A 22,901-nucleotide genomic window follows, 5' to 3' on the forward strand; every position below is an offset into this window, starting at 1 on the left:
CCTCAAAATGCCGGCTACTCAGGTATTATCACTTAAATATACAACCCAGTTACTTCAGCAGTGCATTGTACACTACAATATAATTCCAAATGACAGCACATAGTGTCCTATTGAAGCACACTGACTAATGGAGAATGGTGATGTAGTATTTACAGCCACATCCATATATGATTTTGTTTTACCTTCCAACATACATTTATGTCAAATTTATACATTTATCAGGTAAAAATATAAAAATGTAGGGTTCAGCAGTTACCAAACTATACACATTAACTAGGCACTACATCATTTTGGTTCAGGAAGTTATCATTTTGAACAGTTAATTGTATTGTTAGCAAATAACAAGACAATCATATCGAAACTAAAGGGAATATTTCATTTTGAAAGCAGATACTTAGAATGAACATGTATCCAAATTGATTTGATGCAGTGAACAAGTGACTGTGAATTTATCTGTCGTACTCAGTCGGTTGAAAATGTGCTTAGAGTTTTGAAACATGAGCCATTTTGATGATCTGTTTAGATTTTTGTGCTTAGAGTTGTGGAAATGTACCACATACTTGTGAAAATTGCACCAAAGCCATTGGAAAAAAACTGTAGGAGCTATCAAAGACATAAATGGCATCACAGCAGAGAACTCTCAAGCAGTACAGATAGACCAAATTAACAGTTTCTACCACAGGAGGTTGGTGGCACATTAGTTGGGGAGGACGGGTTTGTGGTAATGGCTGGAGCATAAAAAGTGGAATGGTATCAAATAAAACATATGGTTTCCATGTGTTTGATGCCATTCCATTTGCTCCATTCTAGCTATTATTATGAGCAGTCCTCCCCTCAGCAGCCTCCACTGGTTTCTACCTAGGGTGTATAGATTTTAGACTATGTATCTACGTCTTAAAGAAATGTATTAAACAAGTTTGATCGTGTTAAACAGCAACCAGGCAAAGTGTCTGTATTGATTGTTTGATAACAAAAAGAGCGAGAGAAAGAGAGAAAGACATGAGGTAACATAGACCAGCAGGGTTTGTGCGGTATGATTCACACCTTATAAATTATGATTTAAGAGTCGACTTGCCCCATCTCTTAGTTATAGCTTACAGGAGCAGATTTTCAGACTCCTATTCAGATTTTCATTATACAGTAAAATACACAAAACACAGACACATAACCCCACTCTATGTCCCTCACACATTCAGTGGAGGCTGCTGAGGGGAGGACGGCTCATAATAATGGCTGGAATGGAATAAATTCACTCCATTCCAGCCATTATACTCTATTCCAGATATTCTTATGAGCCGTCCTCCCCTCAGCAGCGTCCACTGCACACATTAGATTCACTCACTGAAAAACAATAACCCAGACAAAAAAAGCCCTTACGAGGTTGGGCGGCCAACATTGTGCAGGATAAAGGCAGAGTGGTGTGTCATCCATCCCCTTTTATTGCATCCATACCCAATGGGCAAAAACTGGTTGAATCAATATTGTTTCCACGTCATTTCAACCAAGAAATTCAATGTGATGATGCTGACTCAACTTGGGAAACAGATTGGATTTGGAAAAAGTAACACTGTATAATACACTCTGGTCAAATAAGAAAATCCAACAGGGTAAGATAAGAGAGGAATAAAACAGACACAGTAGACAAAGTGTGCTTAGTATTTATAGAGGAGCACCACCAACTTCTGAAGGTTATTCTCCTGACTTTACTATTGGATGAAAAAGCTGAATCTGAGATTTCTTCTGATACGGCACACACAATACAACAGGACAGGTAGACATATAACCAACAAATATTAGGTCTATTTTGCTCAAGGTAAAACACAGCTCGCTGCACATTGATTGTGCAGATAACATTCATGATGACACAGTGTGGATTGCTGAAGGCAAGACGAGTAAATATACAGTGTGTGTAACGGTTCCGTAACCACAGACGCTGGGAGAGGGGAAGCAAGTAAAGGGTGAGGTTTTAATAATAAATAGACATGAAACTGAACAAGAACAGCTTCTGGACAAGAGAAACAAAACAACATCAATGCAGACCCGGGAATGAAACTGAGGAAGTGACAGATATAGAGGAGGCAATCAATGACGTGGTGGAGTCCAGGTGATTTCGATGAAGCGTTGGTGCGCGTAAAGATGGTGACAGGTGTACATAATGATGAGCAGCCTGGCGACCTCAAGCGCCACAGAGGGGAGCAGGGGCAGACGTGACAGTGTGCCCAGTCTGGAAGCCTCTTTTTAAGGGTGTCAATGTCCAGAATCCTCAAGATTCACATTTCCATTTGGTCTTGTCAGTGTTGATTTTCAAGTCCCAAGAAAATGTTCAATGTACTCTCAAAAATACAGGACATATTTTATCCGCTTTGATTTACACACAAAATGGCAGTTAATGACCCAGCATTAAGACAGCTCTGGACACCAGTATCGGAGTGGAAAATAACAAAATGAAAGAAAGTCACCTATCCGCGTTCTGTCAACGGGACAGTTGGAAATCATGCAGCGTGTTATGTCAACATCGCAGATTTTAGAGAAACAACAAATGTCGGTACATATAAGTGTCTTATATCGGCTGAAAGCTTAAATTCTTGTTAATAATTTACAGTAGCTATTACTGAGAAAAATGCCATGCTATTGTTTGAGGAGAGCTCCTAACAACAAAACACTTTTTCAACGTGATAGGTTTGATAAATTCACCTCTGAAAGTGAAATGTGTACTTACATTCTGAAATCTTGCTCTGATCTATCATCCAAAGGGCCCCAGAGATATCATGACGTGCAATAGCCTCATGGCTAAGCGTTGACTAGCACCCACTTAACCCGGTTAGCAACACTTTTCTCCCAGAGTTATAGTGGGCCCCTGTACCCCTTGGGAAATAAACATACTCAGACAGCTCTCTAACGAGTCCTGTGAGGTTTTTTTTACCAGGTACCGGCTTGTGCTAGCTTAAGCTACGCTGCCAGCCGTCACAGCAAACGCTAGGTAACTATCGTCTAGCTATTGCCAGCTTTGCTCTCAGTATTTAGTTTGCCATGCTTTGTGCTTACTAACATCTGTACTCATAGAACCCTTTCCTTTTGTGCAGCGACCCATTTTTCAGGCGCTTTCTCTCAAAGACGGAGGGAGCCCAATCGACCCTCCGTGCGCTCTCTCTCTCTATCTATCTATCTATCTATCTATCTATCTATCTATCTATCTATCTATCTATCTATCTATCTATCTATCTATCTATCTATCTATCTATCTATCTATCTATCTATCTATATATATATATATATATATATATATATATATATACTGCTCACTTAAACAACACAATGTAACTCCAAGTCAATCACACTTCTGTGAAATCAAACTGTCCACTTAGGAAGCAACACTGATTGACAATAAATTTCACATGCTGTTGTGCAAATGGAATAGACAACAGGTGGAAATTATAGGCAATTAGCAAGACACCCCCAATAAAGGAGTGGTTCTGCAGGTGGGGACCACAGACCACTTCTCAGTTCCTATGCTTCCTGGCTGATGTTTTGGTCACTTTTGAATGCTGGCGGTGCTTTCACTCTAGTGGTAGCATGAGACGGAGTCTACAACCCACACAAGTGGCTCAGGTAGTGCAGCTCATCCAGGATGGCACATCAATGCGAGCTGTGTCAAGAAGGTTTGCTGTGTCTGTCAGCGTAGTGTCCAGAGCATGGAGGCGCTACCAGGAAACAGGCCAGTACATCAGGAGACGTGGAGGAGGCCGTAGGATGGCAACAACCCAGCAGCAGGACTGCTACCTCCGCCTTTGTGCAAGGAGGAGCAGGAGAAGCACTGCCAGAGCCCTGCAAAATGACCTCCAGCAGGCCACAAATGTGCATGTGTCTGCTCAAGCGGTCAGAAACAGACTCCATGAGTGTGATATGAGGGCCTGACGTCCACAGGTGGGGGTTGTGCTTACAGCCCAACACCGTGCAAGACGTTTGGCATTTGCCAGAGAACACCAAGATTGGCAAATTCGCCACTGGCGCCCTGTGCTCTTCACAGATGAAAGCAGGTACACACTGAGCACATGTGACAGACGTGACAGAGTCTGGAGACGCCGTGGAGAACGTTCTGCTGCCTGCAACGTCCTCCGGCATGACCGGTTTGGCGGTGGGTCAGTCATGGTGTGGGGTGGCATTTCTTTGGGGGGCCGCACAGCCCTCCATGTGCTCGCCAGAGGTAGCCTGACTGCCATTTGGTACCGAGATGAGATCCTCAGACACCTTGTGAGACCACATGCTGGTGCGGTTGGCCCTGGGTTCCTCCTAATGCAAGACAATGCTAGACCTCATGTGCCTGGAGTGTGTCAGCAGTTCCTGCAAGAGGAAGGCATTGATGCTATGGACTGGCCTGCCCGTTCCCCAGACCTGAATCCAATTGTGCACATCTGGGACATCATGTCTCGCTCCATCCACCAACGCCACGTTGCACCACAGACTGTCCAGCAGTTGGCGGATGCTTTAGTCCAGGTCTGGGAGGAGATCCCTCAGGAGACCATCCGCCACCTCATCAGGAGCATGCCCAGGCGTTGTAGGGAGGTCATACAGGCACGTGGTGGCCACACACACTACTGAGCCTCATTTTGACTTGTTTTAAGGACATTACATCAAAGTTGGATCAGCCTGTAGTGTGGTTTTCCACTTTAATTTTGAGTGTGACTCCAAATCCAGACCTCCATGGGTTGATAAATTGGATTTCCATTGATTCTTTTTGTGTGATTTTGTTGTCAGCACATTCAACTATGTAAAGAAAAAAGTATTTAATAACATTATTTCTTTCATTCAGATCTAGGATGTGTTGTTTAAGTGTTCCCTTTATTTTTTTGAGCAGTATATATATATATATATATAGAAAGGGGCGACTTTATTGCCACCAGAGGGTGCTCCGGCTCTTACTGGTGAGCGAGAGTCAACCAACTTGTGGGCTTCTCGCCACAAGAGCGGGGAACTGGCACGCATGCGCAGTCCAGCCTTGAGTCTTATCTACAGTTACTAAGGGGTGCAGACGACAGTTCGCACTAAGACCACCCATTTCTCAACAGAATTTTGGAATCAGTAGCGACTGGTGACTAGGCATGCATACTAGAGCAGGAAATATACTCTCTATTCAGTAGCAATTTTAGCAAGTAAATCAAAACAATAAGTGGGATGCAAAGCCACAACACAACACTAAACAATACATTAATTGCACTATAACGGTGACAAACGGCCTACATAATGCTGTCCTAACAGCAGTTCCAACATCTTACCACTGCTACACCTGGCAATCAGCGGAGCCTTGTCTGGCAGCGAAACAGTTCATTCAGCCTCATTTATTGCCTTGTAAAAAACATAGCTGATATGGCTGACTTGCTTAAACAAATGTGGTTTCTACTGACAATTGAGATGTACAAACAATGGCATAAGGGGAAGACAAGCGGATAAGAGGATATACAGTTTTGAAATATACAGTACAGCAACAGAATTCAGAACACGGCCGTTCTTAAGAGTTCTCCCTGTACACCAAGTCTGAACTGTAGGATAAATAAAGGGGGCATATAGGCAGACAATGGAAGCTCTTATAATATTCGATGATTACATTTCTCTAGGTTATGTGCTAACTGTACATCACCAAGTCAGAACATTAGGCGAAATTAAGAGGGGTAAATAGACCAAATTATTAGGGTGAGGCACATGGGCTACTAAGAGCTTACTACACAACATACACTAGTATTACTTTCTTAGCTACAGTATACACAATTCCCTGGCATATTACATCATTTATGCAGCAGCATACAAAACATTTTTGGACTCACCTTGTTATGCTGTGCTCACGTGAACAGGAAGGTGGCGCTGTCTTTCGTGAGACAGGTTAAATGAAATCCCAGCATTGCATTCCATGAGAGTTATCCAGCCAATTCAGAGATTGTGTTACAAAGGAGCTGATGCCATCTACTGGTAATCATTAGTATCTCTGCTGAAGAATTGATGATCACTTCACAGTGTGAAATGGCAGCAGGTTTCTATTGCTATCAATCAGTAGTAGCTGATCTTGCCTTATGAAATTTACAAATAGTTCAATTTCTAAATCACAATGGAAATCCATCTTTCTCCACCAGGTTCTTTAACCTGTGCTGTGCATCTTTCCACTGTCCACTGTTTCTGGATGGTTGATGGAACCAGATTTTGCTGATTGTTAGAATTATTTTTTATTCAGATATTTACAACAAAGTCCACAGAAGACATACACACACATATATATATATATATATATATATATATATATATATATATATATATATATATACATACACACACATACATACATATATATATATATATATATATATATGGACAGCCATGTATATGGATGATTTTTCTATTTAAAAAAATAAATAGAAAAACACCTGAACAGGGTTAGTCAAATCATTACATACTTCACTGGTAAATATGTAACATGTCATATTAATATTCTACTGCAGTGTTTTACTAGCAGTGTTTTAACTTCAAAAGGGCCATCTTGACAGGAAGAATGCGGATGCACAAAAACCACACTTCATCGAGGGTGAACAATAATCACCACAAAGTTCTTGGGAGACATGACAATGAGAATCATTAGATCTTATCGGCATATAAATCTGCAGACAATGAAAAGCTAGCGATACTTCTGGAGAATGAGATTCACAAGCAAACAGAATGATCAAACCACTACACAGTGTGGCCGTTACGTTTTTTTTTCATCAAACAGTGAGAGTAACTATTTGCACACCGTCATGTATCAGAACGTTTTCACAGTTGGACCATAAATACAAAGTAAAAATACACAGTTCCATTACAAGACAAAGGATGAGGCAAAACAAAATCAACATGGCACAATAACTTTATCACACAAATAGAAACCAAAAAACCCCGACTATTTTAGTGCAAGGGAGGAAAACTTCAAAACCAAATACTATAGTATCAAACAACAGGATGCTTTTCTTTTTGGAAATTGTGAAGGTTCTCAGATTCAGTCACATACATTAAAGGGACCTCATTTCAGATCATGAAAAGTCAGGAGAGGAAAGAGGGTAGACCAGCTACGACAACTTGACAAGTAGAACATTAGGGAGTAGTGATGACATGGTACCACTCAGAAGCCTGAGGGAGTGAGGATGTTCATGTCTCGAGGTTTGAGTTTGTGCGGCCGGGCGGACCGTCTACTGCCCTCCATGGTGGGGATCTCCATCTTGGGTGGGGCCTGTTTGTCGACAGCAGGGTCATCAGCCAACCGAGTGGCCTGGGCCTTCATCACCTCCATGGGGGTGGGCTTCTGGGCCCCGCGGTACGACTGGAGAGCAAAACCCCCTGGAGAGAAAAACACAGGACTTATCTTAGGTAGGAGCAATAACTGCAGGTCGCCTCCAAAATGATTGACACCTTTGATAAAGATAAGCAAAAGACTTATGAAAATAAATATTAAATCTCAGTGAAAATGTATTGTGACCTTCTATGGCTTCCTGTTTTACTGGGGTATTAAAATGAGGTAAAACGCATGTAAAATCCATTTGTCATCCATTGCCATTTGAAAAGGCAAAGAACTCACAAACAAAAAGAGACAAATGGTTGTTGACCTTCATAAAAATCAGGCAATGGGTAAAAAATAAATAATAATAATAGTGGTGACTGTGATTTATTTTGAATTCAAGGCACACTTAACCAGCATGGCTATCACAGCATTCTGCAGCGATACGCCATCCCGTCTGGTTTGCACTTAGTGGGACTATCATTTGTTTTTCAACAGGACAATGACCTAAAACACCTCCAGTCTGTGTAAGGGCTATTTGACCAAGAAGGAGAGTGATGGAGTGATACATCTGATGACCTGGATGAGTTGGACCACAGAGTGAAGGAAAAGCAGCCAACAAGTGCTCAGCATATGTGGGAACTCCTTCAAGACTGTTGGAAAAGCATTCCAGTTGAAGCTGGTTGAGAGAATGCCAAGCGTGTGCAAAGCTGTCATCAACACAAAGAATGGCTACTTTGAAGAATATAAAAGAAATTGTATTTGTTTAACACTTTTTGGGTTACAACATGATTCCATATGTGTTATTTCATAGCTTTGATGTCTTCACTATTATTCTACAATGTAGAAAATAGTACAAATAAAGCAAAACCCTTGAATGAGTAGCTGTGCCCAAACTTTTGACTGGTACTGTACATATTACCTCAATTACCTTGACTAACCTGTGCCCCCGCACATTGACTTGGTACCGGTACCCCCTGTATATAACCTTGCTATTGTTATTTTATAAAAACATTTTTTTTATGTATTTGGATTTTTTTTTTATTATTTATTTTTTACTTCAGTTTATTTTACTAAATACTTTCCAAACACTTATTTTTCTTAAAACTGCATTGTTGGTTAAAGTTAAGGGCTTGTAAGCATTTCACTGTAAGGTATACACCTGTTGTATTCAGCGCATGTGACAAATTCAATTAGATTTTATTGGAACCAGGAGCTATGGTCAGATGAGACGAAAATAGAGCTCTATGGCCACACACACCAGTGGTGGGTTCGGCATTGAAAGAACAATGCATGTGCAGAAAAGGACCGCAGGTAAAATATGGAGGTGGATCATTTATGTTACAGGCCTGTTTTGCATCCACTGTTCCTGGGGCACTTGCTAAGGGCAACAGCATCATGAACCAGTAAACAGGACCAAAAAACCTGGTTGCCTCTCCCAGGAGGCTGAAACTTGGCCGCAAGTATATCTTCCAGCAAGTCAATGATTCCAAGCACACATAAAAATCCACATAGAAATGGTTAATTGACCACAAAATCAACAATTTGCAATTGCCATCTTAGTCTCCGGACTTAAACCCATTGAAAACCTGTGGTTTGAATTGAAGAGGTCAGTCCATAAGCACAGACGAAGGATATCAAGGATGTCTAATCTCGTAAAACATTTTAGAAAAAGGCTCAATGTCATTGTCCTTGCCAGGGGAGGTTGCTGGAGTATTGAAAACAGGGGTGCCAATAATTTTGAAACCTATAAACACCTGATAAATTGATAATTTGTTAAAAGCGTCAAGGCAACACAGATAAGGATATCTGGTACACAAAGTAAATAAAGTGTACTGCTGTAGCACACAACCATGTAAAAACAATAGTATTCATGTGTAATTCACATCAAAAAACATTGAGCCAACCTATAAACTGGATTACAGCTAAACAGGGTTTCTAAAACTATGGGTCGGGATCCAAAGTGGGCCTTGGGCATGTGAGAGATGGATCGCAAATTCGAAGAATACATCTATAATCACACACTATTTCTTCTTAATTTGAGTTGTTGGAGGAAGATTTGGGTCACAGGAAAAGTTGAAGGACCCCTGGTTTAGAGGAACACCATTACCAAACGAAAACATGTTAAATATCACCCTCCCCAAATCCCATTTACCTGTGCTTGTGTGGTCCGCACCGGTGTCGGTAATGGATTTCTGGACCACCAGACGTGGTCCAAAGACACCCCAGCGTTCGACTGCTCCTCCCCCCTCACCAGCACCCATGTCCACACTGGTATTAGAGCTGGTACTGAGGTCTGAGCTAGTGACAGTTGAGCTCTGGCTGGTGAACCAGCCCCTGCCAGGAACACAGAGAAATGCCAGACGGTCAAACACTTTACAGTGGCCACTGAACAGGCATCATACACATGCTCATATAGATAAGGTGGGCAAGGGCACGTGTATTTGGTGTTCAGGGTCAAAGTACAGCATGTTTCCATAAACAGCTGGTAATGAGGACATGGTTGCGCTTACCTGCGTTTCTGTTTGGGTGAACTCTGAGGAGTGCTATTCGGGGTGGACTGAGCAGATGATGTTTGCTTGTCCTCATGTCCTCCCTTATGTCCTGCTCCCATGTCCATACTTTGAATATTCATTTTCTACAGGCAATACAACAAAAGGAAAAAAAGTATATAGTATGATGAATATTATTAACAGTTAAATCTCAATAATCACTCCTCTTTGACATACTGTAGATTGCTTAATTGAGATTTTGAGCATTCATTGATTACACTGTTGATGCTTTACCAAAGCAATCATCAAAAATAATAAAATGAATAAAATATTATTCATAAAATATTATTCATATTTTTCTGTTAATAATTATCAGACTCCAGATAATAAAGTAGGGCCACAGTAAGCGATGAAATAAAGACTCACATGGAATGACTCTGGCATGCGGTGGTGATGGCGGGTCTCCTCAGAAGTGAGGCCCTTGTGGGGCGTGTAGACAGTGTCTCTCAGCCCAGCCTGCTGCTCAAACCTGTACATGCTGTCCTGGGTTTGCTCTGGAAAAACACAAGAGGACATAATATGTATTAATAATGTGGGAAATAGTACAAATAAGGAAAACACTAAAACGAGTAGGTGTCTCCACACTTTTGACTAGTACTCTATATAACACCCCACCCTAATCAATGTTCCATTAATGAGCAACAGGATTGGATGAGCTCACGTTGATAATACAGTAATCATCATTCATTATCACAGTGAAGAGACTTACTGGTCATCAGAGAATTCAAAATGATGGAGGAGGCTTTGGCTTTCACCACTACTGGCATATGTGGCCTGAGGCCAGCGTCAAACATGGCAGCATGGGTCAGGGCATTTCCAGATTCATCCTCCTTTAAAACAAGAGATTTAAAAAAAAAAAAAAAATTAAAATACATGGATCACACAGACAGGTAGAGGAATATTTGTATGATTAAAAACACCTGGGATCATATCCATAAAGTGTGTTGGAGTATGAGGGCTGATCTAGGATCAGTTTAGTCTTTTAGATCATTATGAATAAGATTACATGGATGGGGGGGACATGATTCTAGATCAACACTTCTACTCTGAGACGCTTTATGAATACGGACGAACACAGACCACTATCTTAACTACGTGAGGCTATAGATCAGTGGAAAATTGTGTGTGATATCTACCTCAGCCAGATGACTGAACCTCCTGTCTGGTACCATGGGCCTCCTCCCCCATAGGTTGTTGATGTTGATGTCAGAGGGAGGGGGCGACATGGGCGCCTCCATGTTGTCATCATAGCTCATTGCACGGCGGGTCATGCCAATGGGCAGGGACATGCCTCCCAGGAGCCCCTCTGGGGTCCCAGACTCCAGAGCTGAGGAGGGAATGTTCAAGCATTAAAACACTGTCTAAAATAACTTAAAATGTGCTCAAAATACATAAAATGATGATCAGTATATCTTGCCACTCTATAGGTGTTGGAAGCATATGTTTCCATACAGTATACCATCACCATTTTAAACAAGTACACAACACTGTAATGCCCACTCTTACTGCCCCCCATCCTTACCTGGTATATCTCCTGACCTGGACATTGTTGCAGAAGGCTGTCTCTGTTATGGCTCACAATGGGTTATTGTTCAGATGAATCCAACCTGACAAAAGATTGGACTGGACCTTTAAGGGATAAAGAGACTATTTTGAATACCTGTATCTAATTTCATCAACACAGAACAACCTATTTTGTGATCATATTAGGCTATTCATAATAAAATGTACAGTGTACACGCTCACCTCAGAGAAAGAATGTCATAATCAAAATGATGTATGTAATATGAACACGCACTACTTAGAAGTGAGTGATCCAGATAACCATTGGGAAAAGGACGAAACTTCCAGTTGCATGCTTGAGTAAGTGGCCAAAGACTGTAAGCAACCGTAATTAAACAGCTTGTTCATTGACAACATTGCGCTGCTCAGGTGAGTCAATGTTTCACTGCTTGGCAGCTGATATGGTGTTGTGCTCTGTTCTGGTGTTCTATTCTCTCAGGTGCTATTTGACAAAGCAATCTGGAACATCTGTGACAGGGAGGTCAAAGTCTTTACTGACAAATACAACCTGAAATGTAGGTTAGGTTAGATAATAGAGGCAGAGGCTTGCCCATGCTTACCGTGTTGTGCAGTGCTGAATAGAGGTAATGACCACTACAGTAGGCTGGGTTTATTATCTGGCTCACTCTCAGACAGTAAGGCCCGCTGACAAAGCATTTTGTTGGAGATGCAAAGGAGCACAGCCCTGTGAAGCTGAAAAGGAACCAAAATACAGCAATCAGCAGATGACATGACAGACAGGGGGTCTTTGGCTGAGGCACTCTCTGGCCATGTTCAGAACAACAAGAGCTCTTGAGCAGATAATAGCTGACACTACCTATTATCATCATCATCATCATCATCATCATCTCATCCAAAGGCATACAGCACAGTATACCGCAAACTGTGTGTGGGAACTTGTACTTAATACAATGGCTACCTATATAAAACACTAATGTCCCTGCATATGGCACACGTTCATTGGGATCATCTGTAACCATTTCTAATTCTCAATGCAAGTTAACAACAACTGTCATCGATTTACGTAATTAAAATGTAACAAATAAAATGCAATACATGTGAGCGTTGCTGCCTGGGATTATCTCACTCTATGCGCAATCCGTTATGCAATGTAATGGCTGTGCGTGTTGCGCTGGATCAACCGGTGTAGACCGGTGATGATGGACACTGCGAGTAAAATAGAATAGCGCGCGGCTGTTCTTCCTGAGCATCATCACCAAAAGCAGTTTTGTTGGACAAATAAATTAGAATGCCTGACATACTATTTCAAATGCATTATGAAGCAGATAGGCAGCCATATCAAGCTACAGCGAGCGATTATGGTGCTGTAACGACAACAATGGTCATTGAATGACAAACACGATCTAACATGTACAATTTCGTTTCAATTTACCAGATATAACGCCCCCACGTCGCTTACAACAGACACGTTGACGACGAAGACGGTCGTAACCTTATAATGTCAACGGGAAAGGTTTCGGAACAACTGAGAAACATCTCGCCCATGATAATATCCCGTTCTCAATGTGAGGAGGAAAGTCGGAGCGTTATGAACCTCGGCCACGTGATCATACTGCAAATAAAAGTCCCCCTGACAAAATGTTACTTGACTGTTACTGGACGTTTTTCTGATTTAAAATTGTAAAAAGTATATCGTCTAAAGTAGCTTAGACATACATTTATTGAAAATACAAACAATATATTATTTAAATAATTTAACAAAGATCGATTTAGTGTATATATGTATATATATATTGTTTTTCATTATAGTCCCCTGTAAAAAAAACAACAACAATACAATACCAACACTGTTGCTGGACGTATCAACTCTTAAAAGAACATGATTTAAAAATGTTTTGAAGATAACATTTTCATATTGATTGGCCCAATCCAAGGCTACCTGTTAACTGGGACACAGTGTCGCAACCAGTGTTCGAGCACCTCTCTCTCACTCTTTCTCTCATGGACTTGCTGTGTCGACGTCTGAATGCCTGGCTATGATTTATTTGTGTTCTTTTCAGATTTTTCAGGGGGTGCTGCAGGACTAGGGGTTTGCCTACATGGCCATACTCGTATTCATATCCATACATTGACTGTTGTTAGTCGGATCGAATGATAATCCTGATCGAAAAAAAGTGAAGTGTTTTAATATGCCTAAATAGATGTTGGGGATAAAATACCTGTCTGCACATTCTCACTGCAAAAAAACCTGCTGATTAAGAGCACCGTGCCGAGTGGTGTGTGTGTGGCAGAGGGCAGCCACATTTGCTGTCACTCAGTCAGAATGCACAGTCATCCAACTAGCATGTTCGAATCTGGGAGCAAATAAAGCAGAATATATTGATAAAAGTCACCTTGTCTGAGAGAGATTTACATGGTTATCCAAACGTCACGCCAGGGTAAGCCTGCACAAAACACAGCCCTTATTTTAAGTGTTTCTAAAATTCCCTATGGGAAAAGTGAATGGTGGACGGCTAGGTTTTATGGGTATCATGACACCTCAGCTGTGGGGCTTTATTCTGAAAATTACTCCCCTTTCCGCAGCAATCCTCACTGGCTAGTGGTTACTATGGCAAACCATACTCGATCAACTGAGCAAACTTGCACCTGCTAGCAGCCTAGTGGGAGCTTGTTTGAATGGCCATTACGGTAGCTAATTTGCCAGCTTGTTGATGAAGTTGTACAGCAGCACCAAAGTTATGGGGCTGTTCTCAGAAATCAGCATGTATCTGATTCTGACGAAAACGCACCCCATTCCGTACAAATGTGCGCAACCGCGACATTCAAACGAGGCTGCAAAGAAAACTAACGGGACTGTGCTGACTTCAAAATCTGGGGTGTGAACTACGTTTCTATTCAAGCATTGATCGACATGGTAATGGTTCTTTCGTACTGGAGAAAAGTTGAAAAAACTGACCCACCGTTACATCGTGACGTGTCATGCCGTAAGGTACAGCACGCATAAAGCAACTATTTCTGTCTTACAATCTCTCTCCACAAGGTGTAGCATTTCTCTCATCGTTTAAAAACAAGAAAGGGACAGGTTAAGGGGGATACCTAGTCATTTTTTTGCGTCATCACTGTAAGCGATCATGACTCTCAAAGCCGCTGTTTACTTCTGAAGATCACTTTAGCACCGACCTAAAAACCCGATTCAAATTCGACACAAACCTTCTAATAGGTATGTAATGACACATTATATAAACTCTTCATAGTGTTTTATTTACATTTACAAGGTGATAAGTTGGACAGATCGAGTGAAAAAGCCGTTTTCCCACACATCTCCTCTCCTTCTCACTACCACGCATTAGTTTCGCTTCCCCACCCGCCATTTTTAAAAAGACCCGATGGAGCTCAATTGCCTTCTTGAATCATGCAGAAACGGGCAGCTTGGAGGCCATGTCATTAATTTTGTTGGAAAGGGGAGAAATTGTGCTTTACAATGGTATTGACATTACAGTTGATCTGGAAGTATTACGTTTTTTGGGTGCTAAAATAAGGTCAATTGTACGGACCAAGGCGATGTACAAAAGTGAGTGAGTTTACGTTACTTTGTAACATTTGGCCAACACCATAATGTCGCAGCTAGCGCAGGTATCTGGATAGTTGTGTGATGCAGAACTCAATCACAGCAGAACTGAAACTAACTGCCTTATCATGAAAACCAATTTGTTATCTTAGCTACAATTTCACTACACTAGCTAGCTAGAGGGAGTATTAATCATTGAATGTGTGAACTCTAATTCTGTAGTTCTGGATTGATTTGAAACTGGTTCAGCCAGCGATTGCAGATGTTAACCTTAGCTAGCTAGCAAATTTTCGGGCACATTTCGACTTTCATAAAAACTGATTCTAAAACCACAAAACACCTTAGCTAGATGTAGAATTAGGTAGTGAAGACTTGCTCATGAAAAAAAAAAATCAACATTAGCTACAGGTTTATATGTTTTTGGCAAGATTAACTCTCTTTTGACGATGTCGTCTTGGTAAGATTTTAGAATGTTAGCATCATTAAATTTATTTTTTTTGGTCTGTGACTTAGGCTTTTTCTGTCTCCTCTAGTAACTTATTTTATATGGACAACTGGTCCCCTTAAGCTCCCGTGCTAATGCAAACCATTTATGATTTCACCCACTCTTCACAATGTAGGTCTATTGTTTTAACAATGTTCTGTAGCAATGTAAGAATTTGCTCTTGAGTGGAGCAGTGGTCTAAGGCAGTGCATCTCAGTGCTAGAGGTGTCACTACAGACCCTGGTTTGATTTCAGGCTGTATCACATCCGGCCGTGATTGGGAGTCCCACAGGGTGGCGCACAATTGGCCCAGCATGGTTAGGGTTTGGCCGGGGTAGGCCATCATTGTAAATAAGAATTTGTTCTTAACTGACTGGCTTAGTTAAATAAAGGCTCAATATCTTTTTTTAAAGTAATACGTGTTTAGAACAGTCAATAATATTGTAGTGACAGTCTATAGCAGTGTAATAACTGTTTTGTACAATGTACAGCACATCTACCAATGCACAGATGCATTTCAAGAGCCTAAATTATTTTGTTTATTTTGCTCACCACGGACAGAGTAGTATACTTTTTTTTACACCGGTGTGACATAGGATGTGAAATCTGAAACCACTTGAAGCTGGGCTGTACCTCCTACCTTTCCAATCGCTCTTCCGACAGTGTGAGGGAAAAATCCTGTATAACTTCTTTAAGCTTGTATAGCAGAGACAATGCAATGAAGAATTACTTTAATAGTTCTTAATGTTAAACTTTGTTATGCACATGTGCTGTAGGAGCCTTAAACCTGTACATTTCTACTGTGTGTTTGAAGGTCTTGTAAGAAGGAGCTGGTATTTTTCCGCTCTGCCTCTGTTCAATTTAGTCACACGGTGTCACACCAGCCTTCTCTTTGGTTCCCCCTCCTGTCCAGCTCAGGTGTTTGGCGTCACCGGCCTTCTAGCTGCTGCCCAACCTACTGCTGGCACACGCCCTTCACTCATCAACCCCGGACTTGTCTAGTCATCATTACACACACCTGGTTCCAATCCCCACTCTATCGCTATATATACTCCCTCTGCCATTTGTCTTTCTCGGTCATTGTAAATGTTACTTGTTTTTCTGAGAGGAATCTCTCCTATTTCCTGAGTACTTTATATTTTGCACTTTGGGTTCGCCCTGTGCCTTTTTGTTTATGAAGATATATTTTGAGCACAACAGTATTTGGGTTTCGTCTCGCTTTGATCTATGGTGCTTACATAAATTCAGTAGTTCTAAACCTGCGACTGCTTCCTGCCTACTCATCTCTACACCAGTGACACACAGTCAAGACAAAGAGCCTCTAAGAGTGACCACAGTTTTTCAGTCCATCCTGTCTTTTACCATCTTCCAAGGGTACAGCTGTGTGGAGATATGAAGAGGACAGAAGCTGGCTTGAACAGAGGAGTAACGGAACTAACGTTATCACTTGTTTGTGCACTATGACCTGATACACATAGCCACAAGAAGAAAACAAGGTAGCTTATGATGCCCTGAACCTGCCCAGGAAGGGGTGGAACCAGCCATGACTAAGCATTTTTAGGTCCACTATATAAGACCTCAGCATTTCCTCTATTGTCAGGCTCTATTGCAATAATTAATTGATATTCAAGTATGATTGCTTGAAGAATTATCCAAGTCTCTCCTGATTCTTTAGAACTTCCACAACAACTGTCCATCAACTCCTGGCTGAACCCTACATTACAGCCACTGACAAAGCACATGCCTGATATCTTTACATCATAGTGCAGCAGGTGATAGGGATTTCATCGCTATAGCACATTCAGCGATCAATTTATTGCCATTCATCTAAAATAATTCATAGATTTTAAACAAAAAATGCATTCTGTTTGTCATAGATGGACAAGATTAATATGAGATGAAAGGCGAGTTCCTAACGAGTTCAGATAAGATAATGGAGCAATATATATACCAAAAAAATAAGATGATCTTTGAGAAAATAGCAATCATCCAACTACAAACGAGACAGTCAGGGAGAATCTGAAATTCCAAAAATGTCATGGCAAGGGGCACCTATTGATTTTCTTATAATGTTTGAGTCATTCAGATAGCATGAAAACAAAGCACAATACCAGCACTAGTAGGAGACATCAAAGGATACACTATGAGACACTATTTAGTGTGTTTCAACTGTGAAATATATTTTTAAACAGTTCTCCGTTAACTCTTAACATGGTCTAAAATCTGTTGCAGTTGTCTTATATATGGCTATACACAGACAAGTTATATTTACATTATTTAGCATAATTAATTCATCATTACTGGTGGTTCGCACATGTGACTGACCAATACCTCACAAGGCTTTCTCTAAGTTGAGACCTTGAAACTGAGATACCTTGGTTTTTCCCATAGCAACATTCTGGGCGTACTGTCAAGTTTCTTATCAGTGATAGTGAGGATTCCTCCATACACGATCAGTCAGTCACCTGCATGAACTCATCGAATTGGTTAAGAGAAAAGCAGCATTGATTTGATACAAACATAACATTTCCCTCACAGGGTCTCAGGGACCAAATCGAATTTCTGTTGCGCCTTATTCACTACACTGTTTGTGTGAAGGCCATTTCAGACCGTCAATGTGCTCTCTCTGCTGTCTCCCGTAGTTCGAGATCAGCTCGTTCATTTTGTTGACGTTGAGGGATAGGTTATTTTCCTGGCACCACTCTGCCAGGGCTCTTACCTCCTCCCAGTAGGCTGTCTTGTCGTGTTGAAGACATGGATGTCTCATGGTATGGTGTGTTATGCAAAATAGGTCAAATTTGAGCACCTTAATCTCTTGAATGTTTTGGCAAAAAAAGTCACTTTCTGAGCACTTCTACCATGGGCAAACATGTATGGGAATTTTTGTTTAAATCAAAAGGGGTGCCATCAAAAAGTGATTGAATTAAAATGGATTTACCCTACCTCAACAAGAGGCCAACGTACTCTTGTGTCCTGACTGCTATCACTCACTGGAGGACACTGTGTTACTTGTTTGCACAAATCAGCCATTGGACTGACAAAGTTATTATTGAATCTCAGTTGTATATTCATTATTGTAATCTAATTTCTGTAAATCCTTTTCACAAATAACATCCCTGGTTAATTCTAGGAATTTAGAATCCGTCATAATGCTTCAAGATATAGGGCAGGGGGCCTCCCGAGTGGCGCAGCTGTCTAAGGCACTGCATCGCAATGCTAGAGGCATCACTACAGATCCAGGTTCGATCCCGGGCTGTGTCGCAGCTGGCCGCGCCCGGGAGACCCATGTGGTGGCGCACAATTAGCCCAGCGTCATCTGGGTTAGAGGAGTGTTAGGCCGGCTGGGATGTCCTTGTCCCATCGGGCTCTAGCGACCCCTTGTGGCGGCCGGGCGCATGCATGCTGGCTTTGGTCGCCAGCTGTACGGCGTTTCCTCTGACACATTGGTGTGGCTGGCTTTCAGCTAAAGTGAGCAGTGTGTCAAGAACCTGTGCTGCTTGGCGGGGTCGTGTTTTGGAGGACGCATGGCTCTCGACCTTCGCCTCTCCCGAGTCCGTACGGAAGTTGCAGCGATGAGACAAGACTGTAACTACCAATTGGGGAGAAAAAGGGGTAAAAAAAATTGATACTGAGCAGGACTTCAATTTTATTATCTCCCCATCACAGAAGGGTTTTGGATAACTTGTTTATCTTGCACTATACGGATATATTTCCTAGTGCAACCGGTCTAGGTTTTGGACACTCAGAGGCAGGGTAAAACACATAATTTTATTAGATTACGAGCCAAAAATGGACAGAGTTAGAAAAGCCATACCATACAAGATCAAACGATTGTATTGTCAAGCATTTACAAGTTAATTATACTGTTTTCTTTCCATTTGTATATTTTGACACAGAGTTCATTGTACTGTCATGGAGGACCATTAAACACAATCAAAAAGTAATATACAACGTCACATGCTGTTTCACTCAGTGTGAATATGATGTACTGTTTCATCATGGCTTTACTTAGTGGAAGATTTAAATAGACTCATCAGTTTTGCACAGATCTACATTGTCATTGCATAACTCATATCATACATGAGAGAGGAAATCGCAAGAGACATTTTCAGAACCACTGAGAATAATCTGAGTTTGAATGCTCTCCTACAGGGAGCCTGAACTAGCTATAGGATCACATTATCCTCCGTTCTGATTCTAAAACTGTACCATTCCCATTTTTATGAAAAGTAGAATGTTTTTATTTGACCAGAGTTATCATTTGTCAATAATGGAGTGAGCTATCACTCACTCAATAGTAAAGATTATGATCTGTCATTTTTCTTAGTCATATGTCTTTGTGCATAATCCTTATAGCAAATTCTGCATCTTTTCCACACATCTTTACTCTCCCTAATACTTGTCTCGCGTGATCATCCTTCCAAAATCTGATGTCTTCTAAGCACTGTCAACATTCCACTTACTGTAATATGTGTGAGGCATACGCTAGTCTACAATATGTCTTACACTACATACTGTACAAAAAGGGCAGGCATGAAAACTCAATTTGTACATGTTACCACATGGACCTGCATTGTCCAAATGTACCAATTAAGCGGTACATAAGTACATCAAGGATCCATAATGTACAATACTTAAAAGTGGGAATTAACAACGCTACACAAGTTTACATCTCTGCGATGGCAGGAAGCATGCACGCCCTGATTCTTGCTTCTCTCCAGGCCGAGCGACAGTCAGCGATCCAGTGTGATACCATTGTGTGATTGTCCATGTAGCGTGTGCACTTCCCCCTCTCACCTGCAGGTGCCCTGTCTGGGTCATTCTGGAACCTCCATGAGAATGAGCTGGAGGCATCAGGTTTCTGCTGGTCTGATGAGGATGTCTGTGGTGGAGCAGGGTCAGGGTTTGGCTTCTTTTGGTCAGTGGGGTCCACCAGCCATAGCTCACGGCAGCTGTTTTTGCGCTGGGTCAGGGGTGAGGAACACATGCGGGGGAAACTGTTGGCACGTACCGGGGGTTGTGGTCGACGCTGGGTCGCACTCTGACTCCCTTCACCCATCCAGCCCTGTGAGCCATGGGCGCGACAGGCGGCTGAAAGGAGTCCTTCCCTGTGACCGTAGAGGAACTCCAAGGGGTCAGAGACACTGGGGACAACCCTACTGGAGGTCTGACGTGAACTGACATCCACCACTCTCTCTGGGCCACTACACTCATTCTGACTCTCCTCTTGCTCTAACTGTGTGTGGCGGCTGACCTTAGAGATCAGAGGCTGACAGGGTGGCACAGGGTCCCTCAGTCTGTGCAGCCTCAGGCAAGGCCTCAGGGAGGCCAGAGCGCCCACCGTGAGGATGTCACAGTCAGGTTCTCCCTGGGGGAAGGTTGGTCGGGCGAGCTGGCAGATGGACAGGAAGTAGTCATGGGTAGACAGTGAGTGTACCTGACCATGGGGAGGGAGGTGGCGGCTGTTGGCCTGGTTCATGTCCTGGACCAGCTCCTCATAGCCCTCCCTGATGGTGGGCAGGCACCTCTTAGCCAGGAGTCTGGAGCGGGGTCGCATGCCTAGGAAACAGGAGGGAGAGAGAGGCTGGTCAGGTCAGTCTCTGAGAATAACTTTTTGTTTTTGCAAAGCTTGGATTGTGGAAAATGTAAACAATGCCATGAGAATGACACATTTTTTTATGAATTATCAATTTGCATCTAGTTAAATACAGGAAAAAGTCAAAAACAGGCAAAGTGTAATTGACTGTGCTCTTTGTATGTTTTTTAAATACATAATTGCATATGAAATGCATTTGTGTATTTGATTCGTATGTGCAATCTTTTACAGGAAAGATGTGCTGAGCCTGTCTCCATGGTAACCTCGCTTTCCCTCATCACATCTTAAGGTGTGCTCATATTAGACACACACACTCACATAATCCACCCACCTAATAACCCACACATACAGCACACAATCCACCCACCTAATAACCCACACACACACTCACATAATCCACCCACCTAATAATCCACACATACACCACACAATCCACCCACCCAATAACCCACACATAAACCACACAATCCACCCACCTGATAACCCACACATACACCACACAAAAACATGTTCACACACACTAATAAATATATAAAAGCACAGATTAACATTGAGTGGGTTTAAACTATTAGCTTTCCTTTTATTGAAGGTAACACAGCACAGCTCTCCATTTTAGGACCCCATGTAAACAACTCATTATGCCCCTCCCTATTCTCATGTTGTCTCAGGAACAGTGAGCTTAGAAGACAGACTGACAAACCGACAGTCAGACCAGTGTTACTAACTTACATTAGGCATGGGGACTTCATTCACATAGCAAAACAAATCCCTATTACATAATCTCATCTAGTATCCTAAAAATATCTTAATTTTATGCAGAATTTTAAATATAGGTTATCACGTATATTTGTTCTACACATCCCATAGGGTACCAAAATACTTTAACTTGAATTAATGACATTTTAAGCATATCAACTATTTTGCCATTGAGCATCAGCACTTACATTGTTTTTTGTGTACTTATTGCCTGGCCATTTACGCAGCTATGATATAACCATTCAATTTCCTCAGGGCACGTACCATCTATTAGTATTGCTATCAGTCCAGGTGTCTGGCTTTGCCTGTTCTATGTAGAATGCAGCAGAGCTTCCTACCTGTGTCTTATTTGTGTTTCTGGTGGTGTCGTTTGCTCGTTTTCGTTGCCTCTCAATCCTCTCGCTGTCTCTAGCCAAGCTACCCCAGAGCTCTGTGCCTCCGACCAACATACAGCTACAGAACGAAAAGAACGGTTTATCCCACCCCCTTTCTCTCTCTCGCTCCCATGCCCTCCCTCTCCTCCCTTAGCCGGCTAAAAATAGCACCTCCATCCCATTTTGTGGCTGAGCATAATCATGTGCCAAATGGATTTTATTGATGTACAGAGTAAGAGTGTGGAAGGTACAAGGAGTGAGTGGAGTGGCAAGAAAGGGAAAGAGAGAAGAGAGTAGGAGGTTAGGCATTAGGAGGAAAGAGGCGGCATTTAGAGGAGGATGAGGTCGTGGAGAGGAGGATGAGAGGAGAACAGGATGAGGAGGAGAGGATAATGGTCCCCATGATTCAACACGGGGTCGTGATGCAAGAACACAGGAGTGCCCCAGGGGTGGGTCCTTTCACTGTTGTTGTTCTCTCTCGACCAACCAGTGGAGGTGGTTAAGTGTTTAAATATCTAGGGACACAAATTGATAACAAGCTGAGTTTTTTTTAAAGAAAGCCAACGCCTGTTTTTAATCAGGAAATGAAAGGGGTTTGGGGTCAGCCAGGATGTTCTGGAGAGGGTGTACAGCAGCTTGGGCGAGAGCATCCTCACGTTTAATATGACAGTCTGGTATGGTAATCTGAGCGTGAGGAGCAAAAGCAAACTGACCAGAATAGTAAACACAGCCAGCAAAGTAATTGGTCGACCACAGGCA

The 22,901-nt window shown here is 42.0% G+C and overlaps 2 protein-coding genes across 6 annotated transcripts; both read right to left on the reverse strand.

Moving 5' to 3' along the window:
- Positions 1-6,395: 6,395 nt before the first annotated feature.
- Positions 6,396-13,322, reverse strand: LOC106602919 (putative monooxygenase p33MONOX). Of its 5 annotated transcripts, XM_014195927.2 has the most exons (10): positions 12,797-12,986; positions 11,964-12,096; positions 11,587-11,871; positions 11,363-11,469; positions 10,977-11,167; positions 10,550-10,670; positions 10,207-10,334; positions 9,802-9,926; positions 9,444-9,625; positions 6,396-7,350 (listed from the first exon to the last, which is right to left on the reverse strand). In XM_014195927.2, exons 4-10 carry the CDS (start codon positions 11,385-11,387, stop codon positions 7,136-7,138), a joined length of 987 nt encoding a protein of 328 aa, XP_014051402.1. In that variant the 5' UTR covers positions 11,388-11,469; positions 11,587-11,871; positions 11,964-12,096; positions 12,797-12,986; the 3' UTR covers positions 6,396-7,135. The 5 variants fall into 5 exon arrangements, with proteins under 5 accessions (XP_014051402.1, XP_014051401.1, XP_045572833.1 ...); XM_014195926.2 differs by lacking the exons at positions 11,587-11,871; positions 12,797-12,986 and adding an exon at positions 13,304-13,322; XM_045716877.1 differs by lacking the exons at positions 11,587-11,871; positions 12,797-12,986 and adding an exon at positions 13,304-13,320 and having other exon boundaries at positions 11,363-11,447.
- A 5,848-nt stretch (positions 13,323-19,170) lies between these two features.
- LOC106602920 (uncharacterized) lies at positions 19,171-22,385 on the reverse strand. Its single transcript, XM_014195929.2, has 2 exons — positions 22,107-22,385; positions 19,171-20,975 (listed from the first exon to the last, which is right to left on the reverse strand). Exon 2 carries the CDS (start codon positions 20,971-20,973, stop codon positions 20,083-20,085), a length of 891 nt encoding a protein of 296 aa, XP_014051404.1. The 5' UTR covers positions 20,974-20,975; positions 22,107-22,385; the 3' UTR covers positions 19,171-20,082.
- Between the last annotated feature and the right edge of the window lie 516 nt (positions 22,386-22,901).

The sequence above is a fragment of the Salmo salar genome, chromosome ssa04, assembly GCF_905237065.1.
Source record: "Salmo salar chromosome ssa04, Ssal_v3.1, whole genome shotgun sequence".
NCBI lineage: Eukaryota > Metazoa > Chordata > Actinopteri > Salmoniformes > Salmonidae > Salmo > Salmo salar.